Raw genomic sequence first — 17,723 nt, forward strand, 5'->3', positions numbered from 1 at the left:
TTGGGATACTGCACTTTACTGTTGATAAAAATTATTCCAGAGCCTTATGCCAAAGCTTTATAAGAAGTTTATAACTTCATTTTCAATAACTATGACATAGTTAGCTCACTTGAAATGCAGTATTACTTCTCTCAAAAATGATTTATAGGAGGAAGTCCCAAAACTGTAACCATCCATGAAAACATTGAGAAAGTGCCCAGTATCATATTAGACAAGGTAGAATGTAAAGGTGATTGTACAAACTGACACTGAAGGCATATCAGAAGGATGAAGATGGTCACTCTGCATGACAAATCAACTTTCAGAAAGCTTTGTGCAAGCTGATTACCCCATCAGTTGAATGCTGACCACATAGACATTTGACAATAAATTTCTTGGCAATTTTTTGAGACACACAAAAAAATTATAATTTATTCTGTAAGTTGGTTTTTAACTCTGGATCAGATTTGGGTTAACCTCTTCACCAAAAGCAAAACAGCAATAAAAACATTGCAGGAAACTCAATGGCCCTGTACCAGAGGGGATGAAGTTGATTCCTTCTCAACAGTTATGGCCAGTATTTTGTAACTCCTGTGTATCAGAAGGGTAAAAGAACAGATCTGCAAAATTACAGATCAATATGCTTAACATTGGTGTTGCAGAATCCTAGAGCATATTCAGAGTTCAAATATAATAAATTTCCTGGAGGCTGAAAGAACAAATCAGCACAGCTTTAGAAAGCGTTGCTCATGTGAAACCCGGCTTGCTCTATTCCCTCACAATATATTGCGAATTATAGACAAAGAGCAGATTGCAGACTTCCAGATTTCCGAAAAGCATTCAACACAGTACCCCATTGCGACAAGGGTAACATCAGGAATGCTTCAGGGAAGTGTGATAGGACTACTGCTGATTTCTATATACGTAAATGAAATGGCAGACAGAGTGGGCAGCACTCTACAGTTTTTTGCTGCTGATACTGTGATGTACAGGAAGGTGTCAAAGATAAGTGACTGTAGATTGATACAAGATGACCTAGACAAAATTTTTACTTAATGTGATGAATGGCACTTGGATTTTAATGTAGAAAAATTTAAGCTAATGCAGATGAGTAGGAAAAACAAACCCATAATGCTCAGGTACAGCATTAGTAGTGTCCTGCTTGATGCAGTCGTGTCGTTTAAATATTTGGGCTTAATGCTGTGAGGCAATATGAAATGGAACGAGCATGCAAATATTGTGGTAGGGAAGGCGAATGGCCGATTTTGGTTTATTGTGAGAATTTAGGAAAGTGTTGTTCATTGGTGAGGAGACTGCATATAGGACACTAGTGCAACCTATTCTTGAGTACTGCTTAGGTGTCTGGGATCTGCACCAGAAAGCATTGAAAGAAGACATTGACACAATTCAGGAGCAAGCTGCTAGATTTGTTACTGGTAGGTTCAATTAGCATGGAAACATTACGGATATGCTTTGGGAGCGCAAGTAGGAATCCCTGGAGGGAAGAAGACATTCATTTTGAAGAACATTTACCGAGAAAGTTTATAGAACCGGCACATAAAGCTGACTTCAGAACAATCCTACTGTAACTGACACACATTTTGCATAGGGACCACAAAGATAAAAGAAATTAGGGCTAATACGTAGGCATACAAACAGTCGTTTTTCCCTTGCTCAATCTGCGAGTGGAACAAGAAAGGAAATGACTAGTTACAGTACAGGGTACCCTCCGCCATGCACCGTATGGCGCCTTGCAGAGTATGGATGTAGATGTACATGTAGATAAATACAAAATGTAATCTTCTGACTGACTGCCCTGTAAAGATTAAAATCATGCCTGAAAAATACTGCCAAAGTCTCCTGAATCAACTTTGTGGAAGAATGAATAAACCTGGACTCTAAATGGAAAAAAATTGGACAACATCTGCTCATAAACATGCCTCTACAACAGGAAACCTTAGGTATTTGCTGTATGAATTGGTGAAACATCTGTATTAGACAACAGATATGACCATCTCTGCTATCCAAAATTCCTATTTCTACATAAATTTATGGCTGGGGAAGTTTGGCAGCTCTAGATGAGTACATTGTAGACCTAGAAACAAACTTCATGGGTGGAATCTAGCCACTAGACAAATTTTGGACAAAGTGCATTGATATAAAATGTAAATATGCATAATAATAAGAGCATTTTTGGTCTAAATCAGAGTACTTAACCATCAGCTTGAGAAAATTTCACTTTGAAGTTTTTAATAATGAGAGGAGAAGCATGTAAAGTAGTCGCAGCCACTGACATAATAGCTTTAATAACAAGCAGAGAATGGGACAAAAGCAGAATAACAATTACAAATAAAATTGTAAAAGAATGATAACTTATCTGTGAGACAGTTCAGTGTAACATTCAATTACTTTGCTGTCAACTCAGGAAAGCAGTTACAGGGTGTATACACGGACAAGAAAAAAATATTCTTGGATGTTTCCCAGATCTCCCAGTTAAAAATACACTTTTTTCCAGAGTGAAAGTACCTTTTTTCCATGTTAAGTGACAATATACTTACCCTCAGAGCTGTAAAACTTATCAGTCCTTTGAATGCTAAAGGTTTTATACACCTGTGTAGAACTACCTGGCATTTTCGGAAGTGAAACCCAGCAAAAAACAACATGTTTTGGAAAGATCTTTGATGCACAGCAATACGCACACTGCATACTTTTGTATTACAGACGTATAAATACAAATTCCACCAAATACAACACAGTAGATTCTGAAAAACTGCAAAATTGTGTTGTCATAGCTTATGTCACATGATCTCACCAGCCAATGACAGTGGATAATCAGAGCATAGAACATGTGATGTAGTCAGCTCATTGCAACATCACTGTTAAGTAGCATGAACACACAAAAGGACAGGACATGTAATGTAGTCAGCCAATAGCAACATTGTTGTTAAGTAATATCAACAAACGATCAGGAAATGTTAATGGTTTAAGGTAATGTAATACAGTATAGACAAAAGAAAAGCCAAGCTTTCACATACAATATTGTTAAATTGTTAAATCTGAGCCCAAGAGGGTAATCAATAAGCCAAAAATTGATTATTTTAGGACACTCCTCAGACATTCACTGGACTGATGTTTACAGTGCTCATGGCATGAATGAAAAATATAACACTTTTGCTAATAAAGTGCTTACATTATTCGAACTTAATATGGACATCAAAGCAAATATATTACAAGGAAAAGATAGTCATATCAGATAACAAAATAAAGACAATATGGGATATAGTGAAGGAGGAGACCAGTAGAACCATCATGGAGAGGAACAAATAGCATTAAGAATAAATTATACTGTGATGATAGATGTGTATAGTGTTGCAGAACTTTTTAACAAACATTTTATAACTGCTACTGAAAAGATGGGGTTCTCAGGTTCAGTAAATGCTGCTATGGAATACCTCAGACCAGACATTTCAAGTAACTTCCATAATACGAATTTGATCCTCACTACCCCAGCACTAATAATGTCCATCATAAAATCTTTAAAATCAAAAATATCTAGTGAGTATGATGAAATATCAACAAAGTTAATTGAAGAATATGATTCTGAACTAAGTAACATATTAAGCTATCTGTGTAACCAGTCGTTTATCAGTGGAATATTTCCTGAATGGTTGAAATATGCTGAAGTTAAGCCACTGTTTAAGAAGGGACATAGAGAAATAGCAGCAAATTTCCATCCAATTTCACTGTTGCCAGCATTCTCAAAAATTTTAGAAAAAAGTAATGTACAATCAGCTTTATAACCATCTTATCTCAAATAACATACTGTCAAAGTCACAGTTTGGATTTCTAAAGGGTTCTGATATGGAGAAGGCTATCTACACTTACAGTGAAAATGTGCTTAATTCATTAGACAAAAAATTGCAGGCAATTGGTATATTTTGTGATCTGTCAAAGGCATTTTGACTGTGTAAATCACAATATCCTTTTAAATAAATTAAAATATTATAGTGTAACAGAAAATGCAGCAAAATGGTTCAAATCTTATATCTCTGGCAGGAAACAAAGGGTGTGATTAGGAAAGAGGCATGTATCAAGCTATCAGGCATCATCCAACTGGGAACTAATCACATGTGGGGTGCCACAAGGTTCCATTTTGGGGCACTTACTTTTTCTTGTGCATATCAATGACCTTTCATCAGTAACATTACCAGATGCCAAGTTCGTTTTGTTTGCTGATGACACAAACATTACAATAAATAACAAATCAAGTGTAGTATTAGAAAGATCAGCTAATAAAATATTTGTGGACATTAATCACTAGTTCGTAGCCAATTCTTTGTCACTAAACTATGAAAAAACACTCTACATGCAGTTCAGAACTTGTAAGGGGTGTCCCACGAGTATATGCCTAACATATGATGACGAGCAGATAGAAGAAGTGGACAGTGTTAAATTCTTGGGATTACAGCTTGATAATAAATTCAACTGGGAGGAGCACACCACAGAACTGCTGAAGCGTCTTAACAAATCTTTATTTGCAATACGAATTGTCAGACAAAGGGGATATAAAAATGAAAAAGCTGGCATACTGTGCTTACTTTTATTCCATAATGTCATATGGGATTATTTTTTGGGGTAATTCATCAAGCCAAGCTAAAGTTTTCTGGGCACAAAAACGTGCAGTAAGAGTTATATGTGGTGTGAACTCAAGAACATCCTGCAGAAGCCTGTTTAGGGAACTAGGGATACTAACTACTGCTTTCCAATACAGGGTGATTAAAAAAGAATACCACAACTTTAGGAATTTAAAACTCTGCAACGACAAAAGGCAGAGCTAAGCACTATCTGTCGGCGAATTAAGGGAGCTATAAAGTTTCATTTAGTTGTACATTTGTTCACTTGAGGCGCTGTTGACTAGGCGTCAGCGTCAGTTGATGCTAAGATAGCGACCGCTCAACAGAAAGCTTTTTGTGTTATTGAGTACGGCAGAAGTGAATCGACGACAGTTGTTCAGCGTGCATTTCGAACGAAGTATGGTGTTAAACCTCCTGATAGGTGTTGTATTAAACGTTGGTATAAACAGTTTACAGAGAATGGGTGTTTGTGCAAAGGGAAAAGTTCGCAGCCCAGGAAAATAGACTCACAGAGCTAGCAGAGAGCTGCAAATTCCACAATCAACTGTATGGAGAGTCCTACGAAAAAGGTTAGTTATGAAACCTTATCGTCTGAAATTGGTTCAAGCACTGTCTGCAGCTGATAAGATTAAAAGAATCGATTTCTGTGATTTTATCCTTGCTCAAATGGAAACAGATGAATCTTTCGTTTCAAAGATTGTGTTTAGTGATGAAGCAACTTTCCACACTAACGGGAAAGTCAACCGTCACAATGTCTGTATATGGGGTACTGAGAATCCGCGGGAAACAACTCAGTATGAACGTGACTCGCCTAAGGTGAACGTTTTCTGTGCCATTTCAGCCAATAAAATTTTTGGTCCCTTTTTCTTCGAAGGTGCTACTGTAACTGGACTACAGTATCTGGAGATGTTAGAGAATTGGCTGTTCCCTCAGCTCGAACAAGAAGCAAAATAATTCATATTTCAGCAGGATGGAGCGCCACCACATTGGCACTTTTCTGTCCGTAACTACCTGAACGTCAACTACCCGAGGCGATGGATCGGCCACCAGGCAGCCCGTGACAGAGCACTTCATCACTGGCCTCCAAGAAGCCCTGATCTTACCCCCTGCGATTTTTTCTTATGGGGGTATGTTAAGGATATGGTGTTTCGGCCACCTCTCCCAGCCACCATTGATGATTTGAAACGAGAAATAACAGCAGCTATCCAAACTGTTACGTCTGATATGCTACAGAGAGTGTGGAACGAGTTGGAGTATCGGGTTGATATTGCTCGTGTGTCTGGAGGGGGCCATATTGAACATCTCTGAACTTGTTTTTGAGTGAAAAAAAAACCTTTTTAAATACTCTTTGTAATGATGTATAACAGAAGGTTATATTATGTTTCTTTCATTAAATACACATTTTTAAAGTTGTGGTATTCTTTTTGAATCACCCTGTATATTTATTCCTTGATGAAATTTGTCATTAAAAATATCACTTTTTCAAACCAACAGCTCAATTCATGGAATCTATACTAGAAATAAGAATAATCTTCACGAGGATTTAAAGTCACTTAGTCTTGTACAAAAAGGTGTGCATTATTCAGGAACACACATTTTCAATAACTTACCAGCAGCCATAAAAAGCTTAACAACCTACTCCATTGATGAATTTCTCAGTAAAACCAACTGATTTGTGTGTGTGTGTGTGTGTGTGTGTGTGTGTGTGTGTGTGTGTGTAAAAAGTACAATATAACTTCTGCACAATTTCAGTGCAGTAATGTGTTCATTGTAAATAAGTATTATAGTAGTTGTATTACATGTTTATCACCTCATAAATAAATAAATAAACTTTTTTATTTTAAGTTCAGTGCATTAGTATTTGTAAAATGACTCTTTCATATAGTGTTCATTAAAAATGACGATCATTCCACTTGGGACCTATGGGATGGTACATTAGTTTATTTTAGTTGTAAATATTTGTCATGTATTGTTTTTCTGACATGTTCTACATCCTGGAGGACCTCCTCACTGCGGATCAATTGGAATGAAAGTCAATCTAATGTAATCTAATCAGTCTTTTTTAGCATATGCTATTCTTTAAGATCAAACACAAATGTGCTAGAAAGTTTTAAATACTGGTATAAATTGCTGGTCTTTTGGACCTGAAATTTTTCTAAGTGGCTAGCCCTCAAAGTGTTTAGTTTTGAATGAGAGTAAAACATTCCACGATTTAAGAAATTCATCGCTGACTACCATATGTAATATAGTTCATCTTGCGTAAAAGGAAATTTACTTCAAAGGTAATACTTCTCAAACCACCATTCGTAATATTTTCCCATGACCTGTTAAAAATGTAAACAGTTGTAACATCATGCTCATCGAAAGCAGTTTGTTGCTACAAAGTATTGTATAGTCGTCTTCCTAAAGCCTTTGATAAATTTTGTTGTTGGCAGACACTTGTGTGTATACTGTGTTCTCTTGTTGTAAATGTTGCATCTTCTTTGGAACTAAAACTTTATTTTGGTTTTATTCTCTTGTTCATGTTTTACTGCTGCTGTAGCGGGCTTACGTAGAATTTCTTGTTAGCGTATCAGTTCTTACCACTCAAAATTTCAAAACATTATCTGAAAACTAAAGCAAGGGAAAATTTCCAGAATTAAAAAAAAAAATTCTGGGTTTTCCACACATGAAAAAATTCCTGCATTTTTCTCGGAAGTCCTAGGAACACTATCCTTAGTTATCAACATAAAGTATGGTTTGAACATCACAGGAATTGACTAGGCATTAAGCTGAAGTAGTTCTGCCATTCTCAGTTGTGAACCAGTTGATGCAGATAGTTATGGAGGACCTAACATTAACATTGAATCAAAAGCAACAGAGCCATTTTGTATTTGTCACATGCACAAAATTTTTTGAAAGTGACACATTATTTAGGCAAGATAAAATATACATATTACATGTGAGTCTAATATTATATTTGTACTTATCCCAGTATTAGAGTATGTCATGCTTTCACACTGTAGGTCATATTCCATTCTGGCTGTGTCAGTCAATTCACATGCTGAAGAAAGCCAGAAGTACACTGCTTTCTATTCCAGTTTCCAGCTGGATCACACTTTCAACTTATTTAAGGTTAACCAAAAACAATTTCATTTCATTACGCTCAAAACATCTGATTACTCTCTGGTAGTCCCTGTAACTTCAAACACACTTTTTTCATAGTCACTTTGATTTAACTGAACTTCTGTTTGTTTGCAATGTTAAAAGCTTTTTTTGAACTTTGGATGCATCGATGTTCCCATAGCACCTTCCTCTTTCAGTAAATTATAATGCATTTTTACCATGATTCGCTATACTGGCTGATAAATACTCATCAAGTAAGTGTGGGATGATAGGATTTTGGCATTGAAATGGAATGTTACGTTTTATTTACACACAATATCTGTGACTGACTTTTGATCAGATTCAATTGTATACAAGATGTATACAAGGATCTTTGAAGAAATTACACCCAATAGCAGTAAAGATCCAACCTTCCAAAGCAGATTGAAATTAGCTGAGAGGGCGTAGTTGGACTTTAGCTCCAGCTGTCATTGAAGGAATATAACTGCTCCTATTGTGTGGAGGAGTTAGGGGATGCACTACCTATGGTTTGCAGTACAATGCCAGAGCCAAAGTGCACTATGACCTGTTGCTACATTGCATTGAGTTGAAGTAGTACCTCCCTGTGCTTATTAAAGGAATCTGGTCTGAGGGACAATACCCTGATCATTGGAGGGAAGCAATGATGATCCCTGTCCTGAAACCTAGGATGGATCATACAAACCCAGGTAGTAATGGGGAGGAGATGATAGGACAGTCATCTCCTCCCCTTTTTCATCTCCCACCCTTTTTATGTGCCTCTCACTGGGCATTTAGTTCAAATTCTGCAAGGGTGGTGGTAACCATATCATTGCATGCTCTGAAACAAAAATTGTCAGCATTACTCTTGTAATACAGTTCGCTATGAGCTTATCAGATAGAACCAAGAACTTATTTCCACATATAACATGTACGAGGCAGCTTACAAGTATGAGAGGACAAGAGTCAGGGTGATAAGAAGCATGGAATAATCTAGAACTCTCAAGTCAAAGAATAACTAGGGTAATATACTGGAACTGCAATTTCTTGGAATGTTTATGCATCACTGTACACTTGCGCGGGCAGAATGAGCAGTACATGACATCCCCTCCACAGTGCTAATGGTATAAACTTTGTGTATCTTTGAACATGAACATGCATCACCACTGCTTTCTTGAAACTTGGTGTTATGGTAGTGGAGTCAGTGATTCCAATTCCAATGGATGTAATGTACCAATCTTTGGCCTCATTTTCTTCATCGAGTTGTCTGGCATCCATTGTGTCTCATGGTGACTGGTGCCCTGGAATATTTTCTGGCACTGCATTCTCATCTTTTGCTTGTGTGGATCCTGTGATGTTTGCAATGTGCAGTGCATCGAAAAATGCAGGCTTCAGTTGGTCTAGTGCAATGGTAGTAGGCAGACCATTGATTCTAATTTGGAATGTGTTGTTGCTTCTGCTTGTCTCCAGATACAGTCCATCAGATGGTGGTTGAATGACTTGCATACTGCATCACTACATCAGAAAATTGGTGTGCAGTTATAAAGAACTGTGAACCCCAAACTGACTTCTGGGTGCCGTTGACCTAAGTTGGTTTCTGTGCTCCGTTAATCTGGTGGCAAAGTCTGGTGCTGTGCAAGAATTCTCTTGTCAGATATAATGTTTGCCCATATACTAATTCTGCTGCCATAGACTTCAGATAGCTTTTGAATGCTTTGGAAAAGTAAGCCTAAAGTTGTCACCCCTGAATCTGGGAATCCTACTATGAAATAATGTTTGTATTATGGTTCCAGCTGTGATGTCTTTGACAGGGAATGCTTCAGGCCACTTGGTGAATTAATCCACAACCATGAGACAGTAACTGTAGCCATTGGAGACTGTGAGTGGGCCTACAGTATCAGCGTGCACACGTTTGCAATGTTGATTAGGTGGTAGAAATGCGCGTAACGGTGGTCTGACATGTTGTGTTATCTTGTTTCTCTGACACACTGTGCATTGTTTGACAAAAGTTTTGCAATCTGCTTGTATTCCAGGACAAAGCTTTGCTTGACCAATCTAAGATTACCTCATACTTCTGGATGTGCCAGATTGTGTACCGATGCAGTTGCTTGTGTTCAAAATTGTTGTCACAAATGGATGTGCTTTCACTCCTAACAGATCACAATATAATTTTACATTTACTTCAGGCATCACGACACAGTGCAGCTTCAGTCCTCCCGGTTGTTTCAGTAAATCACATAACTCCTCGTTACGTTATTGGCCTGTGTGAAGGCATCAAGATCAATAATGCTGTAGCATATACAACTTCTACATGCAAGAGAGCATCCGCTGACACATTCAACTGCCCTTGTACATAGACAATGCAGATAGTGAATTGGCTAATGTAATCTAGATGGCATTGCTGCTTCGACAATGCTTTCTCCGGTTTTATAGTGAAAGCATAAGTTAGCAGCTTGTGATCTGTATAAATAGTGAACAGTCGACCTTCTAATGGATGCCTGAACTTCTTGACAGTGGCATATAGTTCGCAATCACATGTTTTCCAACACTGCTGTGAAGGCGACAACAGAAGAACACAGTGGGCTGCTGAAAATGCTCAACCTGCTGTTAGAGTACAGCACCAACAGTGGTAGATGACGCATCAACCATAAGCGCTAGTGGAGCTTGTGCCAAATGTGCGACCTCTGCAGTTAATGCTTTCACAGCTTGAAGAGTGTCATCCACCTATGTTGTCCAATACACATTGGCATTTGGCTTTGGAGCACCTCTAAGAAGTTCATTCAGGAGGGGAGTTATCAATGCATGATTGTATATGAATGTTTGATAAAAATTTATGACAACTAGAAAACAGCTTACCTATCTGATTGTAACAGGGTGAGGGTATTTGCTTATGGCTCCTACCTTATCCTGTGGCAGTCGAATACCATGCTAGTCTACCATGCAACCAAGAAATTGCACCTCTCTCACTTTAAAAGTACACTTTGAAGGATTAATTACCAAGCCTTTTGTGCATTTGCTATAAAATACCTGCACCAGATACTGAAAATTTTATTCTTCTGATGCAGGCATCTCCAGTAGGTCATCTGTATAGACACAACAGAAGTCTAAGTCCCTAGTGATCTCATCCATGAAATATTGGAATGTTTGTGCTGTGTTGCATCCTAGTGAACTCAAACAGGCTGAACTATGTTGTCGCTGCTGTTTTGTGAATATTTTCTGTAGCAACAGGGATATAACAGTATGCCTGGACAAGATCAGTGGTTGATAATAGTCTTACCATGAACACTGGAAGAAAATTCTTCTATGTGTGACATGGATACCAAACCAGGATGATCCTCACATTGAGATGACAGTAATCGCCACATGGATGCCATCCATTCTTCTTCTTAGGTATCACATGGATTGTAGCCACCCAGCTGCTATACAGAAAGCTGCAAATGACGTGTGGCAGTATGCTACAGAATTCCTGCTTCACAACTTTCAACTTCTCTGACATCAAATGTTTAGGGCAAGTGTGAGATGGTGGGGCTGGAATGGTGAAAACATAATGCACCATTATGTGTTTAAATGGTGGAGAGTAGATGATTGTTGAGTGATTCCAAGAAAGCCATTCAGTAATCTTGTGTGCCGCATATTTCCTGCGACAGTATGTACGATCTTCCAGGTGACACAACATGCCTTCTCTGGAGTATTCAGGTTTGTAATTGAATCAATCAGCTGCTGGAATAATAGGTTAGGTATCAAATCATAAAAGGATAAGAAATTGGTTCCTATCATAGGGTGTGATGTATCAGCTACTGTGAACTGCCTCTCAAATGTACACTGTTGTCAGAGGTTAAGCAACAATGTAACCCAACCGAATGTTTTAATCTTAGCCATTAGCAGCAAACAGATAAGTCATTGCAGCTCCAGCATGGTAGACAAGTTGCCCTAGTCTGATGCTTCTGCCCCCATCTCCACTAGGTATTGTAACTTCGTGTTGTGCTCTATGACAAAATGTCGACATATACTGCTGGTAGAAGTAGTTGTTACTGCAATGGTTTCCACGTGCACAGTGGTGTACATTCATGTGTCATTGCTGCTGAACGTTGTGTAATATCGGAAAATACTTGGTGCTGATGGTGAGAGGCTGCGACTTCGTGACAACTGGTGGTGCAGTTGCTGATGGGTGTGCATAATTAGCAATATGGCTACTTGTATGGTAAGTTCCACTAATTGTGACTGTAGCAATGCTAATGCCACTACAGGCACATTCTTTTGTCATGGTGTCAGTGTTGATACATTTGTTGCACGATATTTGTTGATGATCCTGTCCACTGTCTGAGCTAATGCATTTAGATCGTCCACGCACACCATCAGAATTTTTTTGAGTGTAATCGGAATACCAAATATTGCACAGCACATCATTGCTCACTGTGTTGCTTACCAATGTGTGCAGACAGCGAAAAGTTGTGACGGGATTTGATTGCTCAGCTCCTCAGTCTGCAAAAGCTTCTCTATTCACTTTGTCTGTGATTGTGACAGACGTGTCATCAGTGAGTTCTTGATTGATTCATGTACGAGACTTGTTTTTTAAGTGAGTACCGTTTTGCCACACCACGGCCGCAGCGGTGCGGTCGGCATTCTGCGCATGCGCACTGCGTACCTACATCTGTTGTCTATGCACTGACACCATTACAGTCTGATTCTTCCTTGTTTACATTGTGTACTGAGTGTTTAAGATACTTCTGATAATCGTGAGTCCCGCTGACTGTGAAGATTTCTTAGTGCTAAAGGCCTAAAAGTGATCGATATTCATCATGAGATCTGTGCAGTTTACGGAGAAAACATTATGAGTGATGGAATGGTAAGAAAGTGGGTGAGAGCATTTAAAGATGGCCACACAAATGTGCATGATGAACAATGGAGTGGGCGTCCTTCGGTCGTTGATCACATCTTTTCAATGGGAAACTCCAGATTATCCTCTGTACAGCCCTGATCTTGCGCCCAGTGACTACCATCCATTCCTGCACCAGAAGAAACACCTGGGCAGTCAGTGTCTTCAAGACGATGACGAAGTCAAAACAGAGGTGATGCAATGGTTAACAAGTCATGCGGCAGACTTCTATGAGGAGGGTATTCAAAAACTGGTACAATGTTATGACAATTGCCTCAATATTTACGGAAATTATGTAGAAAAGTAGAGTAAGGTACAGGCTTTCACGTAAAAATAAAATTATTGAGATATCTTATCACGTCTTTTTTTAATTTCAAAACGGTACTTAAAAAACACGCCTCGTAGTTCGGTGTCTGGCAGGGCAACTAGAATATCCTGTACTTCTGTGGCTAGTCCTCCACAGGGGCTGCAACCACATACCTATATTTCATATTGTCTGCTGATATCTGCACAAGGACGAACTGGCCTTCAAGTTGCATGAACCGTAACACAACATTGTGTTGCCAGAATGATTTAATTGTAACTGTATTAATTGTGCTGCTTGCAGCTGGTTCTGTGGTGACTAGTGAATTGTACATTTTCATGAGAGGACATGCACAGCTTGTGCAGAAGTGACAGACATTCGTGTTACAATGTGATGCTGAAATGGCATGTTGCGTTGTAGTGCTATCTCGTCGGGTTCACCAGGTATGTGGATATCAGATAGAACGAGACATTTACTTCCACATTAACATGTTCAGAGCAGCGTACAAGTATTAGAATGTAAGAGTCTTAGTGATAAGAAGTATGGAATAATCTATAACTCTCAAGACTGAGTAACGAGTATAATATATTGGAACTGCAGTTACATAGAATATTTGCATATCGCTGTACATTCGCACATGTGGGATCAGAATGAGACACTCCTGTCTGCACCCTCCATAGTGCATTAATTTCTGTTGCAGCTGCAGATTCAATTTTTGTTTGTTCTAAATGTTTCAGCCATTATTACTGTTACATATGCTAAAATTTCTGAATGTAGTCTTCAGTTGTTCCACCCATAGTTTTTTATAGTACATTTTTGTTTGCCTTATTTCTAAATCCATGTGACAGGGCAGATCCATGTGGATGGAGTAATTGCCATGTGAACCTCTAGTAGCTGGCTTTTTTTAAAACTGTTATTTTGCTTCATTTCTCTGGAAATTTCCATTTGCAGTATCCAAGAAGCTATTATCTTCACATGAATTATGGAACTTTTTCTCTTTCTTACTCTTTTAAATGAGAGGCATTCTCAAAATTTCAAACCTCTTAGCACAGACTAGAGTATTTGGGGACAACTGTATTTGTTGTCTCTAAAATACCCCTCCATTTTTACAGACAAATTGCTACAGAACAGGAATTTGAGTGTAGCGTCTCATTATTGAGTCTATTGCTGTGACTAGCATGGCCTTATTTGGTGATAAGAGAAAAAAAAAAAAAAAAACATACAACTAGTGCACAATTCTGAAGCAGAAGACCATGCCAAATTATACTCTTATGCGCAATGAATTAAACACGTCTGCCAGGAAGTATGTAGCATCCCATTTTGCCCTGATGAGGGCATAGTCATCAGGGTGAGAACCCCATGGAAACACCAAGAGTATTGGGAGCCACCCTCATCCACAATTGCTGTCATAACCCACTGAAATCAGTCTGAACTGGCCAAAAACTTGCAAATTTAACTTGATGCCATCTCTAATGTGCAGGTCAGGTGCCCTCGGGATAGAATGGGGCTCTGTAGCTAAGCAAGAGGTAACATCTTGTGTGGATTTCGACATACCTATACCTGTGTTCAATCTGTACTAACATATACCAACGCAGGCAATCTTTTTCTGGTATTCCTGTACTCATGCTGATATCTGTGATGTGTGGTGAGCAGATTTATATAAATGGAGGAAGCAGGTGCGGTTCGAGTTAAAGGCTCTGAGATGGAGCCACCCCAAAATATATGCATTTAAAGTGTTTCCCACATGGATTTAAATAATGACAGTCAGTGTGTTTTGAAACTGTTGAGACTGAGTGATTTTTTTTTTTTTTTTCGAATAGGTAGTAGATAGTCTTAAGGTTGTACCTGGAAATGCTGGTTTGCTCCATGTAGTAGTAGTTTTGGGACACGCCTTCTATGGAGAACAGCATCTATCGGACTCCCGAAGGTTCCTGTTCATTCAGCCTAGAGGTGTTCTACCAACCTCCACCTGATTTTCACGTTCCACAGCTTACAGTGAAAGGGGATCGACAGAACAGCTGAAGCTTTGCTATTGAATCCCCTGTGTCTCTATATCTTTATTATTTTGTGATGTATCGTTAATCAACATTTAATATTAATTTTTTGATAGTGTTGAATATAATTTCTTGTTTCTGGCATTGGCAGTTCCATTTGCCATAAGAAAGGCATGCAAGTTTGTAAATGTGTTGCTAGAGTGCATTAGAATATGGCAACAAATGTGGCACTACATAGTGAGAGTTTCAAAAATGATTAAAAGAAATAAGCACATAAAATATGTCCTGTTACCTTTTGTTGCTAAAATTTACTTGCCTTCAGAAGGTTTTTACGGGATAAAGTGTGTTATAGCAAGTTTATTTTTGTTGATGTATTGTGGTAGAGTTCTGTTTTCTTGTCTAACTGTTGCATACCATGAGTCTGAAAACAGCATAACATGAAGTAAGTATGCAATTTATTAGGGAAAAGATTTGGAACATGGCCTTAGGGAGAAGTAGTGCACTCCAGCCTGGTCTATACATCAACAACAAAAACAATGAAAATCCAATACCAAAAATTACAAATTTTGCAGTGATCTTTAATGCAGTGTATCACGTTAACTGCATATTTTCATAATACATAAGTACAAATATGAAAACCAACAAATGCAGCTTGTTAGCTTTGCAAATACTTAAATCAACTTGGCAGGGGGCTGCTTGATTTCTAGCTGGCAGCCAATCAACGCATAGCACATGTCATGTCATGGAACATTACTGTTCTGTATCACGATCTTGTAAACACTGTGGATTGAACAAACATGAAAAACTTAAAACTTCTCAATTTTAGAACTGAAAACATGAATAACATCAAGCATGCAATTCCTAACTTACACCTCAAACTCTAATATGCATGGTTTTTAGTACAATTTGTTGTGATAAAGTGAAGGAAATGTGACAGTGGCAACTAAATATGCTACATATAGATCTCTTCTTGGAGTTAGCTTATAGTGTTATGCAGTAGTGGGTTATGAAAATAAGAGACACAGCCAGCAAACTTTTTAGAGAGCTTTCCTCAACATGGAAATTATGAACTGTGCCAGGAGGAGGGAACTTAAATGTATCTCATGTATGGGGAATATGTTTCTGTGTGGTGAGGCTACTCACAGGTAGTTGTTGTCCTATATGAAATTGATGAGTTATTGTTTTCTCTTGCACATTTGTCTGCTATTATAATCCTTGACAGTGGCTACATCATCAGCATGTTATTGCTCGTGGCAGTTGATTCATGTGGCTCTCTGGTGGTGGTGGTGGTGGTGGTGGTGGTGGTGGTGGATGATGTTTTCCACAAATTGAAGTGTACATGCTAGCATATGAGAATCCCAGTGATAGTACAACTGAAACTGAAGTATCCTGTGTATCAGGCACTCATGGTTAGATGTGTTGATTTGAAGGGTTTTCACAATCTGCACTTGACTATTTTGCCAAAAGGCAGTAAAAGGTTTGACAACATCCCAAATATGTGACATATCAAACCATTCCTTTCACTGTGACTGTGTGTGGTCTCTCTCCACTACAGCAGCTAGCTTATCAATTACTTATGACTATAATTACTAAGGAGACTCTGTAATGTATTCTCTTGTGTGCTCAAGATTTTATAATGCTTGCTTTAAGCATTTAAATGGAGTTAATTGTCTCATTATTTTTATAAATGTAGAACTCATATGTAGGAGGGTGATGATTCAAATCCTTGTTCATCCATTCAGAGTTAAGTTTTCTATGATTTTTTCCTATGTCATTATCTGTTTGTGTGTTAGTGTTTTTGATTTTCAGAGTAATTTGTAAGTAGGTCCATTGTGCGATTAGTTGTGATCAGATGATAAATTTAAATTGTAAAACTTAGATTTAGTATTTAGCACATTAATAATAAAGCTATTTTTTGTGTGCTTAAAAAGTAATTTTTTTAAAAATTTGTATATTTTCAGGGAGCAGATATATTTAAAGCTAAAGTAAACATAGAAGTTCAATGGACAACAGAACCTGTGATTGCAGCTATTGAAAGAAATGGAGGTGTGATCACAACAGCATTTTATGATACACACAGTTTGTGGGCAGCAATAAACCCAGAAAAATTCTTTATGAAAGGTATCTGTGACTCTATCTCTCTAAAGTTGTGATAGATGTAGTGAGTGGGGGTGTACAAGGGTTAACAGTGTCTGTACTGATTAAGTTGCAGCCCATTGTGTAACGGTGTTAAAAAACGAAGACTTCAAACACTGAACTTTTGAAGGCAGTATTTCACTCGCTGGAAATGGTCAGTGAACAGGGTGAAGCCGAGAGCAAACAAAGTAACTTACAATGCAGACTCAAGATACTTTTTATACATGCCCTTGAAACAATGAATAGAATACAAAAAAAAGCAGGGTTCAGATACTTTTTCTCTCTCACAATCACACATTTACACATCCTGCTTTTGTTTCATTGTTTTTCTCTTGTAAATTAACTTGTAGGCTGACTTCTGGTTTGAAGGTTAGTCCCACACTGTCATGCAAAACAAATAGCAATGAAAGGCGTGATTGCCAAGTTGGAGTAGGTTGCCACTGATATTACCTACATAGCTGATTTCATAGAATGAAGTTCTGCCTTCATAGTGCAGCAAGTTGTGTTGTATTCACCATAGATGGCAACTCAGATTTTTCATACAAAGGCAGAACTTTGAGAACTAAAGGCAGCAGGACAATAGGTCCGATTTGTACCAGATATAGATACTGCTAAGACTCCAACAGCACTGCAGCAATGTGTACCTTTCAGTCTGCAACAATGTGTGTGCTGTTTTTAAACTTCCTATCCGATTCAAA

The 17,723-nt window shown here is 38.2% G+C and overlaps 1 protein-coding gene across 1 annotated transcript in view; it reads left to right on the forward strand.

The window, feature by feature from the left end:
* The window catches only part of LOC124798179 (39S ribosomal protein L15, mitochondrial), a 61,564-nt gene that overhangs the window by 30,821 nt on the left and 13,020 nt on the right, over positions 1-17,723 (forward strand). Inside the window, exon 4 of the mRNA XM_047261465.1 lies at positions 16,851-17,010. Within this exon, the coding sequence (XP_047117421.1) occupies positions 16,851-17,010 (160 nt within the window). The remainder of the gene's footprint in view (positions 1-16,850; positions 17,011-17,723) is intronic.

This window comes from Schistocerca piceifrons, chromosome 5, assembly GCF_021461385.2.
Source record: "Schistocerca piceifrons isolate TAMUIC-IGC-003096 chromosome 5, iqSchPice1.1, whole genome shotgun sequence".
NCBI lineage: Eukaryota > Metazoa > Arthropoda > Insecta > Orthoptera > Acrididae > Schistocerca > Schistocerca piceifrons.